This window comes from Staurois parvus, unplaced genomic scaffold, assembly GCF_062004578.1.
Source record: "Staurois parvus isolate SC_StPar_1 unplaced genomic scaffold, SC_StPar_1.0 ptg000261l, whole genome shotgun sequence".
NCBI lineage: Eukaryota > Metazoa > Chordata > Amphibia > Anura > Ranidae > Staurois > Staurois parvus.
In genome coordinates this window covers 3,852,584-3,868,575 of record NW_028318057.1, presented here as the reverse complement: position 1 = coordinate 3,868,575, position 15,992 = coordinate 3,852,584, and the positions used below count along the sequence as shown (strand labels likewise).

The following is a 15,992-nucleotide window of genomic DNA, read 5'->3' as shown; positions in this document are numbered from 1 at the left end:
CTTTTGTTTTGATGCAACTGGAATGTAGTTAGCTGATTTAAATGTAAAAATGTATCTAAGCTTTAATACAATGACTAAAATGTGGAAGAAAACCTATTTAAAATTCAAATTCCAAACAAATATCCTGTCAGTAATTCAAACTTTTTATTGCAAACATATAAAACAATAAATTAATTTCAAAATTTACCAATATATACGATCAAGGATCCAAACTGAAAAAAGATCATAGCTTTCAAGATTCCACAAGGTAAACAGTCATAATTTAAAATCCGCTGAGGGAACAGCTTCACGGTAGGGCTTAGTCCAACTAGATACATTATATTGGCAAAAGTATTGGGACGCATGCCTTTACATGCACATGAACCTTAATGGCATCCCAGTCTTAGTCCGTAGGGTTCAATATTGAGTTGGCCCACCCTTTGCAGCTATAATAGTTTCAACTCTTCTGGGAAGGCTGTCCACAAGGTTTGGGAGTGTGTCTATGGGAATGTTTGACCATTCTTCCAGAAGCGCATTTGTAAGGTCACTGATGTCGGACAAGAAGGCCTGGCTGCAGTCTCTGCTCTAATTCATCCCAAAGGTGTTCTATCGGGTTGAGGTCAGGACTCTGTGCAGGCCAGTCAAGTTCCTCCACCCCAAACTCTCTCATCTATGTTTTTATGGACCTTGCTTTGAGCACTGATGCACAGTCATGTTGGAACAGGAAGGGGCCATCCCAAACTGTTCCCGCAAAGTTGGGAGCATGAAATTGGCCAAAATGTCTTGGTATGCTGACACTCTAGTTCCCTTCACTGGAACTAAGGGGCCAAGCCCCCTGCAAACCAACCCCACACCATAATCCCCCCTTCATCAAATATTACACTTGGCACAATGCAGCCAGGCAAGTACTGTTCTCCTGGCAACCACCAAACCTAGACACATCCATCAGATTGCCAGACAGAGAAGCGTGAGAACACGTCCCCACTGCTCTAGAGTCCAGTGGAGGCGTGCTTTACACCACTTCATCCGACGCTTTGATGTAATGTTTGGATGCAGCTGCTCAGCCATGAAAACCCATTCCATGAAGCTCTCTACGCACTGTTGTTGTGCTAATCTGAGGGCCGCACAAAGTTTGGAGGTCTTTAGCTATTAACTCTGCAGACAGTTGGCGACTTCTGTGCACTGTGCTTCAGCATGCACTGCCCCCGCGCTGTCATTTTATGTGGCCTACCACTTCGTGGCTGAGTTGCTGTTGTTCCCAGTTGCTTCCACTTTGCTATAATACCACTGACAGTTGACCGTGGAATATTTAGTAGAAAGGAAATTTCACAGATGGACTTATTGCACAGGTGGCAACCAATCACAGTACCATGCTTGAATTCACTGAGCTCCTGAGAGTGACCCATTCTTCACAAATGTTTGTAGAAGCAGTCTGCATGCCTAGGTGCTTGATTTCATACACCTGTGGCCATGGAGGTGATAGGAACACCTGAATCCAATGATTTGGAGGGGTGTCTCAATACTTTTGGCAATATAGTGTATGTTCTCATGCAGTTTGCTGCATTTTCTAAGCACAATGCAAAGACATCAGGCACCCATTGGTTTTATTGGAGACTATTAACAACATGAGCAACATCACAGCATTTAGGAACAAGTATGATGTCTGATGACAGAGAAAATGGTAGATAAAAGTCAAAATTACTTTTCAAAGTAAATGAATCATTCTCTCCAGGCAGTCTCTTTTGAGTAAGGTTATCAGTACAAATGACTGTTTAGCACACAAGAAGATCACAAACTAATCAACTACTGTTATAGCAAAATCCATCCATAAGGATAACCAATCAATGTAAAATCATATTTACCTAGATTAAACAATCACAACTTGTGTTCCTCCTGTTTATTCAATTGTGATCAGTTCGATAAATAAGATTCATTGAATCCTCCAAAAAAATAATTTAGTCCATTGGCAGCCTAATAACCAAGTCTAATTACTCTACGGAAGCTTTTCTTAATCAAGGTTTCAGTAAACCCTAGGGTTCCTTCAGAGATTAGTAGGGGTTCCTTGCACAATAAGCAGTGATTGATTGACTTTCCACTTAATGGAGCCTGCAAAATTATGGGCCCAATATCACTGAGCAGAGCCAGTGGCCTAAAATCAGTGGGGTCCGTTTTGATCCTTTTGGCCTCTTGCACATGGTACTGATGTTTGAGCATAAGCATTTCTGGACATATTGTCAGTGTCCTTTTTTCATTTTGTGTTGCGTATATTCGTGCATACTATACATTTCTTAGGCAAAATCTACGAATCTTCAAAATAATTATTCTCATATGCACATTTTTGCACGTACCAGTGTAAAATACTGACCGGGAACGCAGATTTGTACTTTTTTTTTTTTAACTCAAGAATACACAGCTCTTGTATACATGTCTGTGAATACAGGTGCATTGTAAACAACAGGTTGCATATCAGATCAGTAAAAAAAAATAAAAACACTGTACTGAGCTTTTTTAAGCTGCAGTGTGCAAGAGGTCTTTAGCTGTCTAGAAGGGTGACATTTTTCCCAATGATTATCAATATAAGAGGATATTCTTCCTATTACTGGCCATCAATGCCGGGGTGGGGGAGGGGGAAAAATTGTACACTTTGGGTGGCATGTACTCTTGAAATGCCGAATTCTTTTTTCTTTTACTTGTTATAGCTACAATAGCCAATTGATTACGCTAATTTACTGTGAGCCTCAGATATACTGTATTTATTTTTAATAGGGGTTCTCTAAGGTGTAAAAATAATTTCAAGGGTTCCTCAGAGGTTTTGAGAAAGGCTGCCCTAATAGAAAAGGTCCCTCTATTAATTCATAGATAATAAACTGCTCTTATTTTTTTATCAATTTGGATTATAGGTTTTGGTAGATTATGGAATACATGGATCGTTTAGTAAGGTTGGAAAAATATTTAATTTACTGATAGGCTACAGGTTTGTGATTTGGTAACAGTGGCAGCAAACCAATAGCTTTTTTTTTTTCCTTTATAGTAAACAGCATGTTTATATGATTTTAACCCCTTATTTATGTGTCATGAAACTACATTGTTTCCAATGAGGCCATTCACATCTGCATACTGCCTTATAAAATATATGGCATGTCCGATTCTTATGTGTTTACCTTCATTTTTCTGGCCCATTGAAGTCTACAGAAGCACATGAAAATGCATTTAAAATACACTAAAACGCATGTTAAAGAACATGAAATACAAGGAAAAATGCATGGCAGCAGAAGCAGAAAGATGTGAACCCAGCCTGTCACAGTTGGAAAGTAAAATTATATAATAAGAAGGGATATGATCAATATTCTACACACTACATAATTTGCCAGGTGACAATTATCACACATGCAGCTATGTTATATTCAGTTTCACAATTCCCAGGTTTGTGTTTGGTTTTACATTTTCATTGTTAACATTAGGGTAGGAGTCCCTTTCACTATGTGTCAAATTCATTATGTATCAGCTAGGTAAGTATGGGTTGGGCAAAATAATGGAAACAACACATAAAAAATGCATTTGTAACTTCAAAGTCAAATATCTTACACAGTGAAAATGTGATTTATATTGTCAAATATAAAAGATGTGCATCAAATACTATTTTGAAATTTTTAAAGCAACATGAGGCAATTAAAGGAGTTACAAATAGTCAGTGCCAAAAGTGTTAAAGTGCAACTATGGGAAATATGAGAACTAGTAGAATTATGTAATCAAAATCACATATATAAAATAATCTGTCAATAGCATTACCACAGCAGAGTCCCCCTGTAAAAATTTTATTATCTGTCGATTCAGGTTTCTCACTTCCTGTAACACGCTTAGCTGTCCATCAAAAGTGTCAATTATAGGGGTTGAGAGAAACCATATGACACCGACTGGGGTGTTTTAAACATTCAGGATTTTGTTTTTCATATAGCATAAACCTTTCTTCCAAAAGAAAAAAAATGATGTTCTAGCTGCTTATAAATTGTTAGACTACATGCCCATCTCTAAGACTACCATGTGCAATACTGATGTGAGGTTTAACTGCAGAATGAATACCCTATTACAGGACGTAGAAAAATAACAAAGCTATTAGTAGGAACAGTAGGTAATAAAATTGTTAGACATATAGATTATGCCATATCCTACTCATACAAATTGATAAACCAACCATCTATGGATTATGTCCCCCCATTTCTCCTCAAATGGGCAAGAAATCTTGGGGATATCTCTGTCGTTCAAACACAACATTGTTTGCTTTGCCCACAATCATCCACTGCGAATAAGATCCAGGAATCAGGTTTTTAAATCTTATGAAGATGGTACAGGATGCTCAATACCCTTCATAAGTGCTACCCAGGAGTCTCTCCAGTCTGCTGGCACTGTGGGACAGATACAAATAATTTTGTACACATATTTTGGGACTGTGTCTCCCTTCAAAGTTTTTGGGATGTGGTGCAAGTGTACATCAAGAACGGACAAGTGCTGACCTGGGGAAAAATCCTGCTTTGTAATTACTGCACCTGAATCATGTGTCTAGAAATTGATACAAACACTCCCTTTTGATACATCTGCTTAATGCAGCAAGAGCATGTATCCTACTCAAATGGAAACAAAACTGACCCCCTACTCTGGCCATGTGATTTTCGAAGGTCCAGAATCTTTAAACCATGGAAAACTTTATTATTTCATGCAATCTTAAAACTGAGAAACTCCGAACATGGCTTCATTAGGTGAACTTTACCTTGTCCCAGGAGTTTGGGAATGTCATTACTAATGCTTAGACTACCTATGCATGTGATGGTGCAAAATGACATTTAAGCCATCGGGCCACAGTGTACTAGGGTTTTATGGATGCTCTGTATGTACCTGTTTTTCTATGACTCTTGGTATTGTACCTGTCTGTTTTTCTAATTTGACAAATGCTGTACATTCTTTTACACCTGATTGTCTTGTGTAAAAATTGGAAAATAAAGAATTGAAAACAAACAACGTTAGTCTCCTTTCACAAGGAGCAGCTCTAGTCTGCTCAGAAGTATACCCTGCTGAATTGCAGCTGACTGGGATGGATGTCAGTAGTTTGACATCTGTGCCCACATTCACAACAGACATTATATTGTAAAGTACTGAGCAAACTGTTGGCGCAATATAAATCCTTTATAATAATAACTCTTGATGGCGCTATGGTGGTCGGATGTAAACAGACTTGTAATCTTTTACATCAGACTAACTCTGATAACATGCCCAAAAAGATGAAAAAGTACTGCATCCTTTTTAGGTTTTTTTTTCCCAGACCTTAACAGAGCCAGAGGTAGGCAGGTGTAAATGGCCACAACTTAACTCCTGATTGGAGAAACACCAAAATCCAGCCTATCATATACTTATGAACATGAAGTTTCCTAGCCTCACTCCTTTTCTAGCCTTATGAAAAGAACTCCAGCAATGTTCCCCTCAGCAATGCGCCCTGATCAACTCTGGGAGACTCAAAAGTCTGTTTACATCAGTCTGCACATAGACCCACATGGAGCCTTCAACATGTCCACCTGAAAAACTGAGAGAAGGACCTGTTTAGAAAGCCTGTGTGAAAGGGCCCTTACAGGGGTTATTTAAAAAAAACTGCTGTTTTCTTCAGAGCATAGCATATTTGCAATTTTTAATTTTGGCCATAAATACACTTTTGGGACCAAAAAATTGCCAAACTTACCAAAAATGTGCCAAGCGGAAACGTCCAAAAAAATATTCACTGCAAGCATAGACAAACAACTATAGACTTTAAAAAACAGAACCAGGTCAGCACCTGAGTTATTTTGTCCCAAGAGTAAGTGTACTTTAGCTAGAATGTTGTATAATAATGCTTTTCAAAATGCTCGTTCAATTTCCAAATGGTTAATGGGGGGCAATTTGATCATCATTTTCGACCACTGTGTCAAACAAATTGAAGAAGGATGAAAAATATTTCTTGTTTCTTATAGAAATTAATTAAATTCTGTTCATTATTGTAGTTATTGTAATGAGCAAGTGCTAGGTTAAGTTTGTTTCTTACAAACATTTGTTTATTTTATATATAGCATATGGTATGTGGTAGGGTCACAGGCATAAACATTACATCACTTTGTTGCATCCCGAAACTAAATATTAAAATTTTATTCACTGATAAGGCAATCACACAAAATTCAAAAAGGCTTTCTGCTGAAATTTGGTGGGTCAGTGATGTGCTATTGCAACCTCTGACAAGTGATTTTTCTGAATTTCTGTGTAAAAATTCAAAAGAAATTCTACCCAGGTATGACTAGCTTTTGTGAACTTCACAAAGCTGGAATTCATAGCAGGACTGTCATCTGGAAACTGCACAGATGTAGAACTTGGTGTAGGACGTACAATAGTTTTACAAGCATAACTTGATCAGAAAGCCAAATGATGCAAACAGTCAACAATATATGTTGCCAAGTCCTAAAAGTTGTGGGGTATGTGTAGTAGCATGGATAATCATGTTCTGCATGTCACTGGGACTATTGCCATTTAACAAGGCCATGTGCAACCTCGGATGCAAACAATCTGGTGCACCCATAGTCTAGAACAGGGGCGTACTGACCATTTGGAAACTCGGGCACTGCCTGAGGGCCCAGGGTCAGTAGGGGGCCCCATGAGATGCCCCTGGTGCCTTTTTCATAGGCTTTTTTGAGTTTGGGCAAGGACACAGGGGCCCCATGATTCCCTATTGCCCAGGGGCCCCATGAGTTGTCAGTCCACCCCTGGTCTAGAATGATGCTACTCCCCCAAAAATAAAACTTTAATTCAGCAGTGGTTTGATCAATACAAAGACCAGTCTTCCAGAATTTCCACAAGGAGGTATCTCCTCTTACTGATGATTGTACATTATATGCTGCATTGTTTCTGTTTTTTTGCAACTTTCAGTAAAAAAAAAAAAAAAAATCCTTTCCTGTAAAAGTAATTTCCACCTCTTTCCTCCCATAACAAGCTAAGATCTTTTTTACTTTATGAACTATGCATAATCTCATTACATTTTTTAAAGGTCTATATGATTGCACACAAAGAAGGAAAAAATTGGGCCCGCTCTTTTTATGTTCTAGAGATTATTTTAGCTTTTGCTGTTTCCATTTTTGTGTCCACCTCTGTAAATATATGTTTATATTCCTAACAAAGATGCTATTGCTAAAAGTACTTTTAGATATTTTATGTGCACCAAGAAAAATGTAAAAATCACATTAAAAACACTCAGCAAATGTTATTCTTAATTATCATAATCAAAATCCCACAGCACTGCCGCTAACTAGATTTTAGCTTACTGTGGTCAACTCACTGAATAACTCTGATTGGTGGAATTGATTAACTAACTTTGTGTTAAATAAGCCCAATAGTAATGAATTTCTGAGATGCTCAAAAGTAAAGAATGACCATTAATACATCGTACAGTGGTTTTGTGTTTCATTTGTTGTTTGAACATGATGTGACAATCAGTTGCATTGAAATGTTAAATGTTAGTGTACTAAGCGACATATAAAAGATGGAACGTATGCACAATATAAAGTATACAGCTGAAATATGAATACTTCTTGGCACAGGCTGGGTGATGAATGATCCCAAGTATGTAGGTTATGGAGATGGTGGAAAGGTTACTGACTGGGAGAGATTCCTAAACTGCAGTGAAATGTGAGAACAGCTATTTGTGACGGACATACAGAGCTGAGCTTACCATGAAGGGGGCTGGGAACACAGCTAAAGGGGTATGGGATAGAAAACGAGTTGTCAGGGTGATCGCAAAAATGAAGGTTTTCATAGAGAAGGCTGACACAAGAGATCAGGTATACCTAAAGACAACACAAGTTGACACACATTCACACTTGCATAGAGCAATTAGTTGAAGTAATCAGAGTGCAGAAACAGCTGAGGACTATGTAAGGTTGACAGGCAAATGTGGCTTGGCACAGCTGTTAAAACATATTCTTCATAGTGCGAGAGGTCTTAACTTCCAATGAACATTAAAGACACCATAGGCTTTAAAGTAGCAGAGAGAAGAACAGTATCTTGGAATTATTGGATAGACATTTTTTCAGAACAACTGAGGTTTAAGCATAACTAAGTTTCTATCTAAATTTAAGTAAAATATGCGAGAAGTGAAGTAGTGTTGAGGTTACGGTTGCAAATATACATTACACCTCTGATTAGTTATGCATTTACAATAAAAAAAAGCCCAGTGGATGATCAAATCAAGTGAGTTATAGCCATTTCTTATTCATTCCCCAAAAAAGTAACTGTACACAGCACACTTCTATTTGAGGATACGTAAACTACTACTAAGAGAAAAAAATATGTGCATCACTTACCCATTCCAGCAGTTTAATAAAGCCCAACGGTTCTTCTAGCCGCTTCCAACGCAGGCCTGTCAGTGGGTTCTAGTGAATGGAGGAAGAGGTCAGTATTTAACCTCATTCACAGAGGCAAAGCCAACCCTGACACACAGTTCACCCCTCGTTCTACCTTTATGGCCCAGCGTGTGTGGCCCCCTTCTCTGTCCATCGTTGCAGAGGACATTCCTGTAGACATCCTTTTAATTCAAACTTGTGCCAGATAGGTAAACGAAATCCCAAGTGTGAGGTCTTCAAATTATGTTGCAAATCTTTTTGATGTTCTCTTTATGGTCAATTAGTATGATTTCACCAAAAGCTCTCCTTATCTATACTGATTGCTTAGCTTGTCTAACTTTCTTTTATTCTATCATATATGCATTTCTATAAATACCTGATCAATTGATATACTTCTGGATATTTACTGTAGTCACCTGTAGCATGCACCAAAATATTCTTGAAACTAATAAACACCCTCTGGTTGTTAATAAATAAACCTTTTTGTAAATCTACAAGTACACCAGTACCCTCTGGTTGTTTTCAGTGTTCTGTATGTCTCTAAACTTAGACTTTTTTCCTTTGTGTCTGTATTCTGGACTGGTCCCTGGCTCTATGCCCTTTGCTGTCTGCCTGTCTGTCTTTCCTTCTGCCCCCTCCCTACTCTCTCTCTCGGTCCCACACTCACCTCCTCACTCCCTTTCTCTCTCCCAGAACACTGACAAAAAAAAGTCCTATTTCAGAGTGGAGCAAAGTGAATGCAAGAGACACCTGATCCCTACACACACCCCATCCCAAAAAGGGAGATGAGCAATCATCAGTGCAGTTGGTGGGAGGTAACACATTACTTCACAGGGTCTTCGTGGTTTCTCTGTTATCTCATGGGTAATACCCAAGAGCTGACTTTAAAGAGGTCACCAGACTTTTCTGCTAAAATATCATACATTGTAGTTTAAGTAACTGTATGAAATGTGACCATATTGAAAAGACACATACATAAAACAATACATACAATACTTTTCTGGGTAAGCAGTGAATCCATTACCACAGGTATCCAACAGTTCCAGATGTGACAAATACCTGGTCCAGATTATGTTTATTTTATTTATTTATTTCAGGTACTTATATAGCGCCGTCAATTTACGCAGCACTTTACACATATACATATTGTACATTCACATCAGTCCCTAACCCTCAAGGGGTGTACAATCTAAGGTCCCTAACTCACATTCATACATACACATACTAGGGCCAATTTAGATAGGAGCCAATTAACCTACCAGCATGTCTTTGGAGTGTGGGAGGAAACCGGATTACCCGGAGGAAACCCACGCAGGCACAGGGAGAACATGCAAACTCCAGGCAGGTGGTGCCGTGACTGGGATTCGAACCAACGATCCTAGTACTGCCAGGCGGAAGTGCCAACCATTTAGCCACTGTGCTGCCCCATGTTGTTAATGGATGATATATACAGATCTTTACTGTGCCATTAATTTGTTTCGATTTTGCATTTATTAAAGTATCCCTGATGCTGTCTCCCAAAAATAAAACTAAATGTACTTTGAATATGAAGAAATGTACTTACCTGCCCAGTAGGTGGAGACTATGTTTTCCATACTTTCTAATACACTTACTGGGAACATTTTATGTGGTAATATAAAGCCCAAGAAAAAAATATAAATCTCTTAAAGAGAAGATGATTCCCATATACGGCAAGCCTCACATTCTAACCTAGAGCAGCAGGTAGCAAAGGAATTGTAAGTATAAGCAGAACTGAAAGCAATCTTTTAAAGTGGAACTCCAAAAAAAAGATGCCCAGCAAAGTAAAAAAAAAACCAAAACAATCAGGAATGAGATCTGCCCATCACTGTAGCAGAGGAAGGACCTCTGATGTCGTCAGACTGGCCAGAAGACACTTGCAGAAGACCCATGTGTATGGAGCATAGGAGAAAGTATGTATGCATGGGGAGAACTTAAAACATGCAGTCTGTGTAAGTGGGATAAAACAAATCCCATCACTTGTGTAAATGGTAATAAAAAAAGCCTCATCATTGGTGTCAATGGAAATAAAGGCCCCATTTGGGTCAAAGCGATAATATAGGCCCATCATTTATGTAAGTTGGACAAAATAATCCTCATTGTTAATATCAGTAAAATATGTCCCACTGTCAAGAGTCAGGAAATGTGTGGTATCAATAAAATAAAATAAGCCCTGCGTCATTTGTGTCAGTGGGATTAAAAAAGCCCATCTTTTGTGTCAGTGGGAAAACAGTCCTATAACGTTGGTGTCAGTGGGAGAAAAGTAAGCCCTTTATATCTGGCATCAGTAGGAGAGAGAATACAGTTGCAAGAAAAAGTATGTGAACCCCTTGGGATTACGTGGAGTTTTGCATGAATTGGGCATAAAATGTGCTCTGAACGTCATCTAAGTCACAACAATAGAAGAACACCGTCTGCTGAACATAATACTACACAAACATTAGATGTTGCCATGGTTTAATTGCACATAACATGTAAACATTCACAGTGCAGGGAGGAAAAAGTATGTGAGGCCCTAGCTTAATGACTTCTCTCAGAGCTAATTGGAGCCAGGAGTGAGCCAACCTTGACTCCAATCAGTGTGATGATATTGGATGTGTTGCTGACAGCTGTCCTGCTCTTAAAAAACACACACCTGTTTTAGGTTTACTGGTTTCAAGAAGCACTGTGTGATGTGAACCATGCCTCGCAGAAAAGAGCTCTCAGAAGCATGGGAGGACACCACGGAGGAAGCCATTGCTGTCCAAAAAGAATATTGCAGCACGTTTGAAGTTTGCAAAAGAGCACCCGGGTGTTCCACAGCACTACTGGCAAAATATACTGTGGACAGATGAAACCAAGATTGAGTTGTTTGGGAAGAACACACAACACTATGTGAGGAGAAAAAAAGACACAGCACACCAACATCAAAACCTCATCCCCACTGTAAAACATGGCGGAGGGAGCATCATGGTTTGTGGCTGCTTTGCTGCCTCAGGGCCTGGACGAATTGTTGTCATTGATGGGAAAATGAATTCCAGAGTTTATCAAGACATTTTGCAGGAAAACGTATGACCATCTGTCCGCCAACTGAAGCTCCGCAGAGGATGGGTGATGCAACAGGACAATGACCCAAAGCATACAAGTAATTCAACAAAACAATGGCTGCAACTGCACAGAATACGCCTTCTGGAGTGGCCCAGTCAGAGTCCTGACCTCCACCCGATTAAAATGCTGTGGCATGACCTTAAGAGAGCGATTCACACCAGACATCCCAAGAATATTGCTACACTGAAACAGTTTTGTGAAGAGGAGTGGTCCAAAATTACTCCAGATCATTGTGCAGGTCTGATCTGCAACTACAGGAAACGTTTGGTTGAGGTTATTGCTGCAAAGGAGGGTCAACCAGTTATTAAGTCCAAAGGTTCACATACTTTTTCCTCCCTGCACTGTGAATGTTTACATGTTATCTCCTAGATTGTAAGCTCAAAAGAGCAGGGCCCTCGATCCCCTCATGTTTTGCATTGTATTGGTATTGTTCTGTCACATGTTCTGTTCCCCTCTGTAATGTACAGCGCTGAGCGAACTATTGGCGCTTTATAAATACTGTATAATAATAATAATAAAATGTGCAATTAAACCATGGCAACATCTAATGTTTGTGTAGTATTATGTTCAGCAGACTGTGTTCTTCTATTGTTGTGACTTAGATGATGTTCAGAGCACATTTTATGCCCAATTCATGCAAAACTCCACGTAATCCCAAGGGGTTCACATACTTTTTCTTGCAACTGTAAGCATATCACTGGTACTCAGTGGTTACCTATCTAGACATATGCTCCAGTGCTGCTGCCTCTTTGCTGAAGCCAGACCTATACTTGCAGAAAATCATACTACTCAGTGATCTGGCACAATTACAGCGCTTCTGTATCCTACGTTGCAATTCTAGGATTTTGGACCCCATCCTGCAGCACACAGGGCATATGACAACTATGCACTTTGCTTAAAAACTAAGCTATCCCTTCAAGCCCCCTTCCCTCCCAAATCCCCCCCCCCCCCCCGAAGTCTACCCAGTGGTATTTTATGGGGTGTTTTGTTTAAATACAGTTACTTTTTTCCAATGTTTTATGAGCCGGACACAAGTCACGCAAGGTAAATTTCCTCTCCCAATATTTTAAAGCTATGGGTGGTCCTCAGAGATTCAGAAACTGCCACTCTTTACATCACTAAACTGAATGAAGAACACTGTGATGATGGCCCCTCAAGGGCTGGGATCACGATGCACTTTTTGTTGTCCTACTAAATGTTTGCCGATAGCTAGCTGACAAAACTGACAGAAGCAGTGTTATGTTCCAAAACTGAATTTACTTCTGTGGATAGTTCTGTAAAAGTGCAATACAACTGCATAAACTGAGGCTACAATATACTTTTACACGTCTCTTACAAATGCAAACAATGAACACATTTCTTTGCAGACAGCCCACTTTCAAATCCCACAGTAAATACATGAGACTGCAATTCATATACTGTATATTATAACTTTATCAAACGATAAATAGACTAACAAGCATATGTGTTTTAAAGGGAAAAGGAAGAGAGCTTCACTGGTGTGCTTCTGGAAGTTTCTGCAGTGATGTGAGGTTGAAACATTAATAACAAATACAAAGCATTTCCTGTTTCTAAAAAGAATAGCCTCTAAATTGCAGTGAACACCCATTAGCATGCACTAAAACACATTTTTTAAGGCTATGGTGTAAATCTAGTCTTAACGAGAAGCTGGTGCCCATACAAGGTGTCTCCTCATTCTAACAATTTTCCTTTCTGGAGCAGAAAGTAGCAAGGAAAAGGTAAGTATCAGAAGAGTTGGGAGCCAGTGTTTATAGCAGAACTCCAAAAAAAGATGACCAGTAAGTATAAGCTAAAAAAAAAAAAGCAACTTTAGCTTCCATACTCACTTGCAGGGTTGAGAGCTGTCCATTCCTGTAACAGAAGACCCTCTGTCATCAGATAGGCCAAAGAAAAAAAGGTATGTGTGTGTATGGTGTGGGGCGGAAAGTGCGTGGAGTACGGTCGGTTTTAAGTGAACCTGTAACTTGGCCCTGCATAGTAATACACATAATCTTTTATAAAATTTCCTTGTTTAGGGATACCAAAAAATATGCAGCGTGAGGGTCTAGATAAACAAGCCATTACATTGATAGTCATGGCCAAAAATAGTTGCAGCCCTGCATTTCTGTCAGATAATGCACCACTTCGCCCCCAGAAAATTGGTGCAATTACAAATGTTTAGGTGTTTTCATGTTTATTTCTTTTGTTTGCATTGGTATGACACAGAAAAGAGGAGAAACAAATAGCCAAATCTGACACATCCCACGCAAAACCCCAAAAACGGACTGGACAAAATTATTGACACCTGCTCAAAATTATAAGAAATAATTGCATTCCAAGTTTGTGATGCTCCTGTAATTTGTAATTAAACTCACCTGTGTGATAGATTGTACGCCCCTTGTGGGTTAGGAACTGATGTGAATGTACAATATATATGTAAAGCGCTGCATAAATTGACAGCGCTATATAATTACTTGAAATAAATTAATTAATTAATAAACAGTTGCTGACAAAATAGAAATCACAATGGCAACCAGTTAAAATGGTGAAAAATGTACTCAAACTTTCTGAGAAAGAGCAGCAAGTAATTGTCTGAAGATGTGAGAACAAAAATTGTGGAAAAGCATAGATAATCTCAAGGTTACAAGTCTAACTCCAGAGATCTTAATGTTCCTGTGTCCACTGTGTGCAACATTGTAAAGAAGTTTACAGCCCATGGCACTGTAGCTAATCTCCTTAGACGTGGATGAAAGAGAAAAATTGAAAAAGCTCACACTCATGGGCTGCTACAGCTTAAATAGTGCGCCAACTCCTCATCCAGACAAATAAATGAAATAAATTAATCCTCCAGTAATCCCATGCAAGATAAATCCACACTACAATAAAAGTTTAACAATACAAATTATAATAGGTCAAATGCGTTTTTACAGAAGAGAATCCTTTTCACTCCAAAAACATATATATAAAAAAATATATATTGTAGTGCAACACCGTTTAGATTGAAGCTAATGGTTGAGTGCACAAAACATATGCACTCACATTACAGCAAAACACACCGTACTCCACAGCAGTGCTGCAAAGTGTTCACTTCATCCAACATACATAAAAGAGCTTCCCATCACCAATGAATGGGCCATGCACTCATCTTCTTCTTTGACCCATATATTGTATAGGAAATAAGCACTATAAATGTTGGTAAATCTTTTGCTTGTCCATCGCTATCCCTTAGTAGCTATTTCCTTGCTACTGGCCCTATAAGAGACCGGATTTCAGCTTCCCACCAGGATGGTAAATGCTCAGGGGAAAAGAGGTCAAATCATAGTGCAACCCCATAAAAAAGATTTCTTTTATTAAGCTATTAAAATCCACTCACAAAGTGCAAAACAGTGAAGGCATGTAATTCCAATGACAAAAATGGTTCCTCTCACCACACTTTCTCAGGGTCATGTAACCAGTGACGCAATGCATGGGTGGAGCCTAGTGATGTCACTTCCGGTATTTCACAAACCAGGAAGTGTGGTAAGAGGAACAATTTTTGTCATCGGAATTACATGCCTTCACTGTTTTGCACTTTGTAAGTGGATTTTAATAGCCTAATAAAGAAAATCTTTTTTATGGATGCTCACTGATGTTTTGGGTTTCCTTTACTGTTTCAGGCACTGGATGTCTTTAATTTGTTGCATGGCATTATGATATCTGAAGACTACCGAAGAATTCTGGGGTGCAATGTAGGGCCCAGTGTCAGAAAGTTGGGTCTCCATCAGAGGTCATGGATCTTACAGCAGGACAATGACCCAAAGCACACGTCAAAAAGCACCCTTAAATTATTTAAAACAAAGTGCTGGAGAGTACTGAATTGGCCACCAATGAGTCCAGATCTCAATCCCATAGAGCACCTGTGGAAAGATCTCAAAACAGCAGTTGGGAAAAGGAACCCTTCCAATCTGAGAGACCTGGAGCAGTTGGCAAACAAAGAGTGGTCCAAAATTCCAGAAAAGAGAAGCGATTGATTTCAATTATTTTTTCCAAGGGGTGTGCTACCAAATATTACATTGAGGGTTCCAATAATTTTGTCTAGTCCATTTTTGGGGTTTTGTTTGGAATGTATCAGATTTGGCTTTTTGTTTCTCCACTTTTTTGTGTCATACCAATACAAACAAAAGAAATAAAAACGAGAATGTGTAAACATTTGTAATTGCAACAGTTTTCTGGGTGAAGTGGTGCATTATCTGACAGAAATGCAGGGGTGCCAATATTTTTGGCCATGACTGTATATCCAATCAGGTAGTAAGTAGCCATCACACTACATAGTTGTTGGTAGATCTAATAGACATTATACAACCCGACTGTTCCATGTGTCACTGCAATTGCTCAGCTCAATTCTTGGTTTCATTGGATCTGTATACCATAGCAGCATCACCAGATTTTTGTTTACCACAATCAAGCCATTTTACAGTAGTGTATATTCAATAAAGTTATTTAGTTCACTTACACAGTTGCTGG

The 15,992-nt window shown here is 39.0% G+C and overlaps 1 protein-coding gene across 1 annotated transcript in view; it reads right to left on the bottom strand.

Moving 5' to 3' along the window:
- SYPL2 (synaptophysin like 2) overlaps positions 1-9,090 on the bottom strand; it is a 37,105-nt gene extending 28,015 nt beyond the window's left edge. The window contains exons 1-2 of the mRNA XM_089681183.1: positions 8,500-9,090; positions 8,346-8,414 (exon numbers count right to left, since the gene is read on the bottom strand). Coding sequence (XP_089537309.1) covers positions 8,346-8,414; positions 8,500-8,565 — 135 coding nt within the window. The 5' untranslated portion in view covers positions 8,566-9,090. The remainder of the gene's footprint in view (positions 1-8,345; positions 8,415-8,499) is intronic.
- Positions 9,091-15,992: the final 6,902 nt, after the last annotated feature.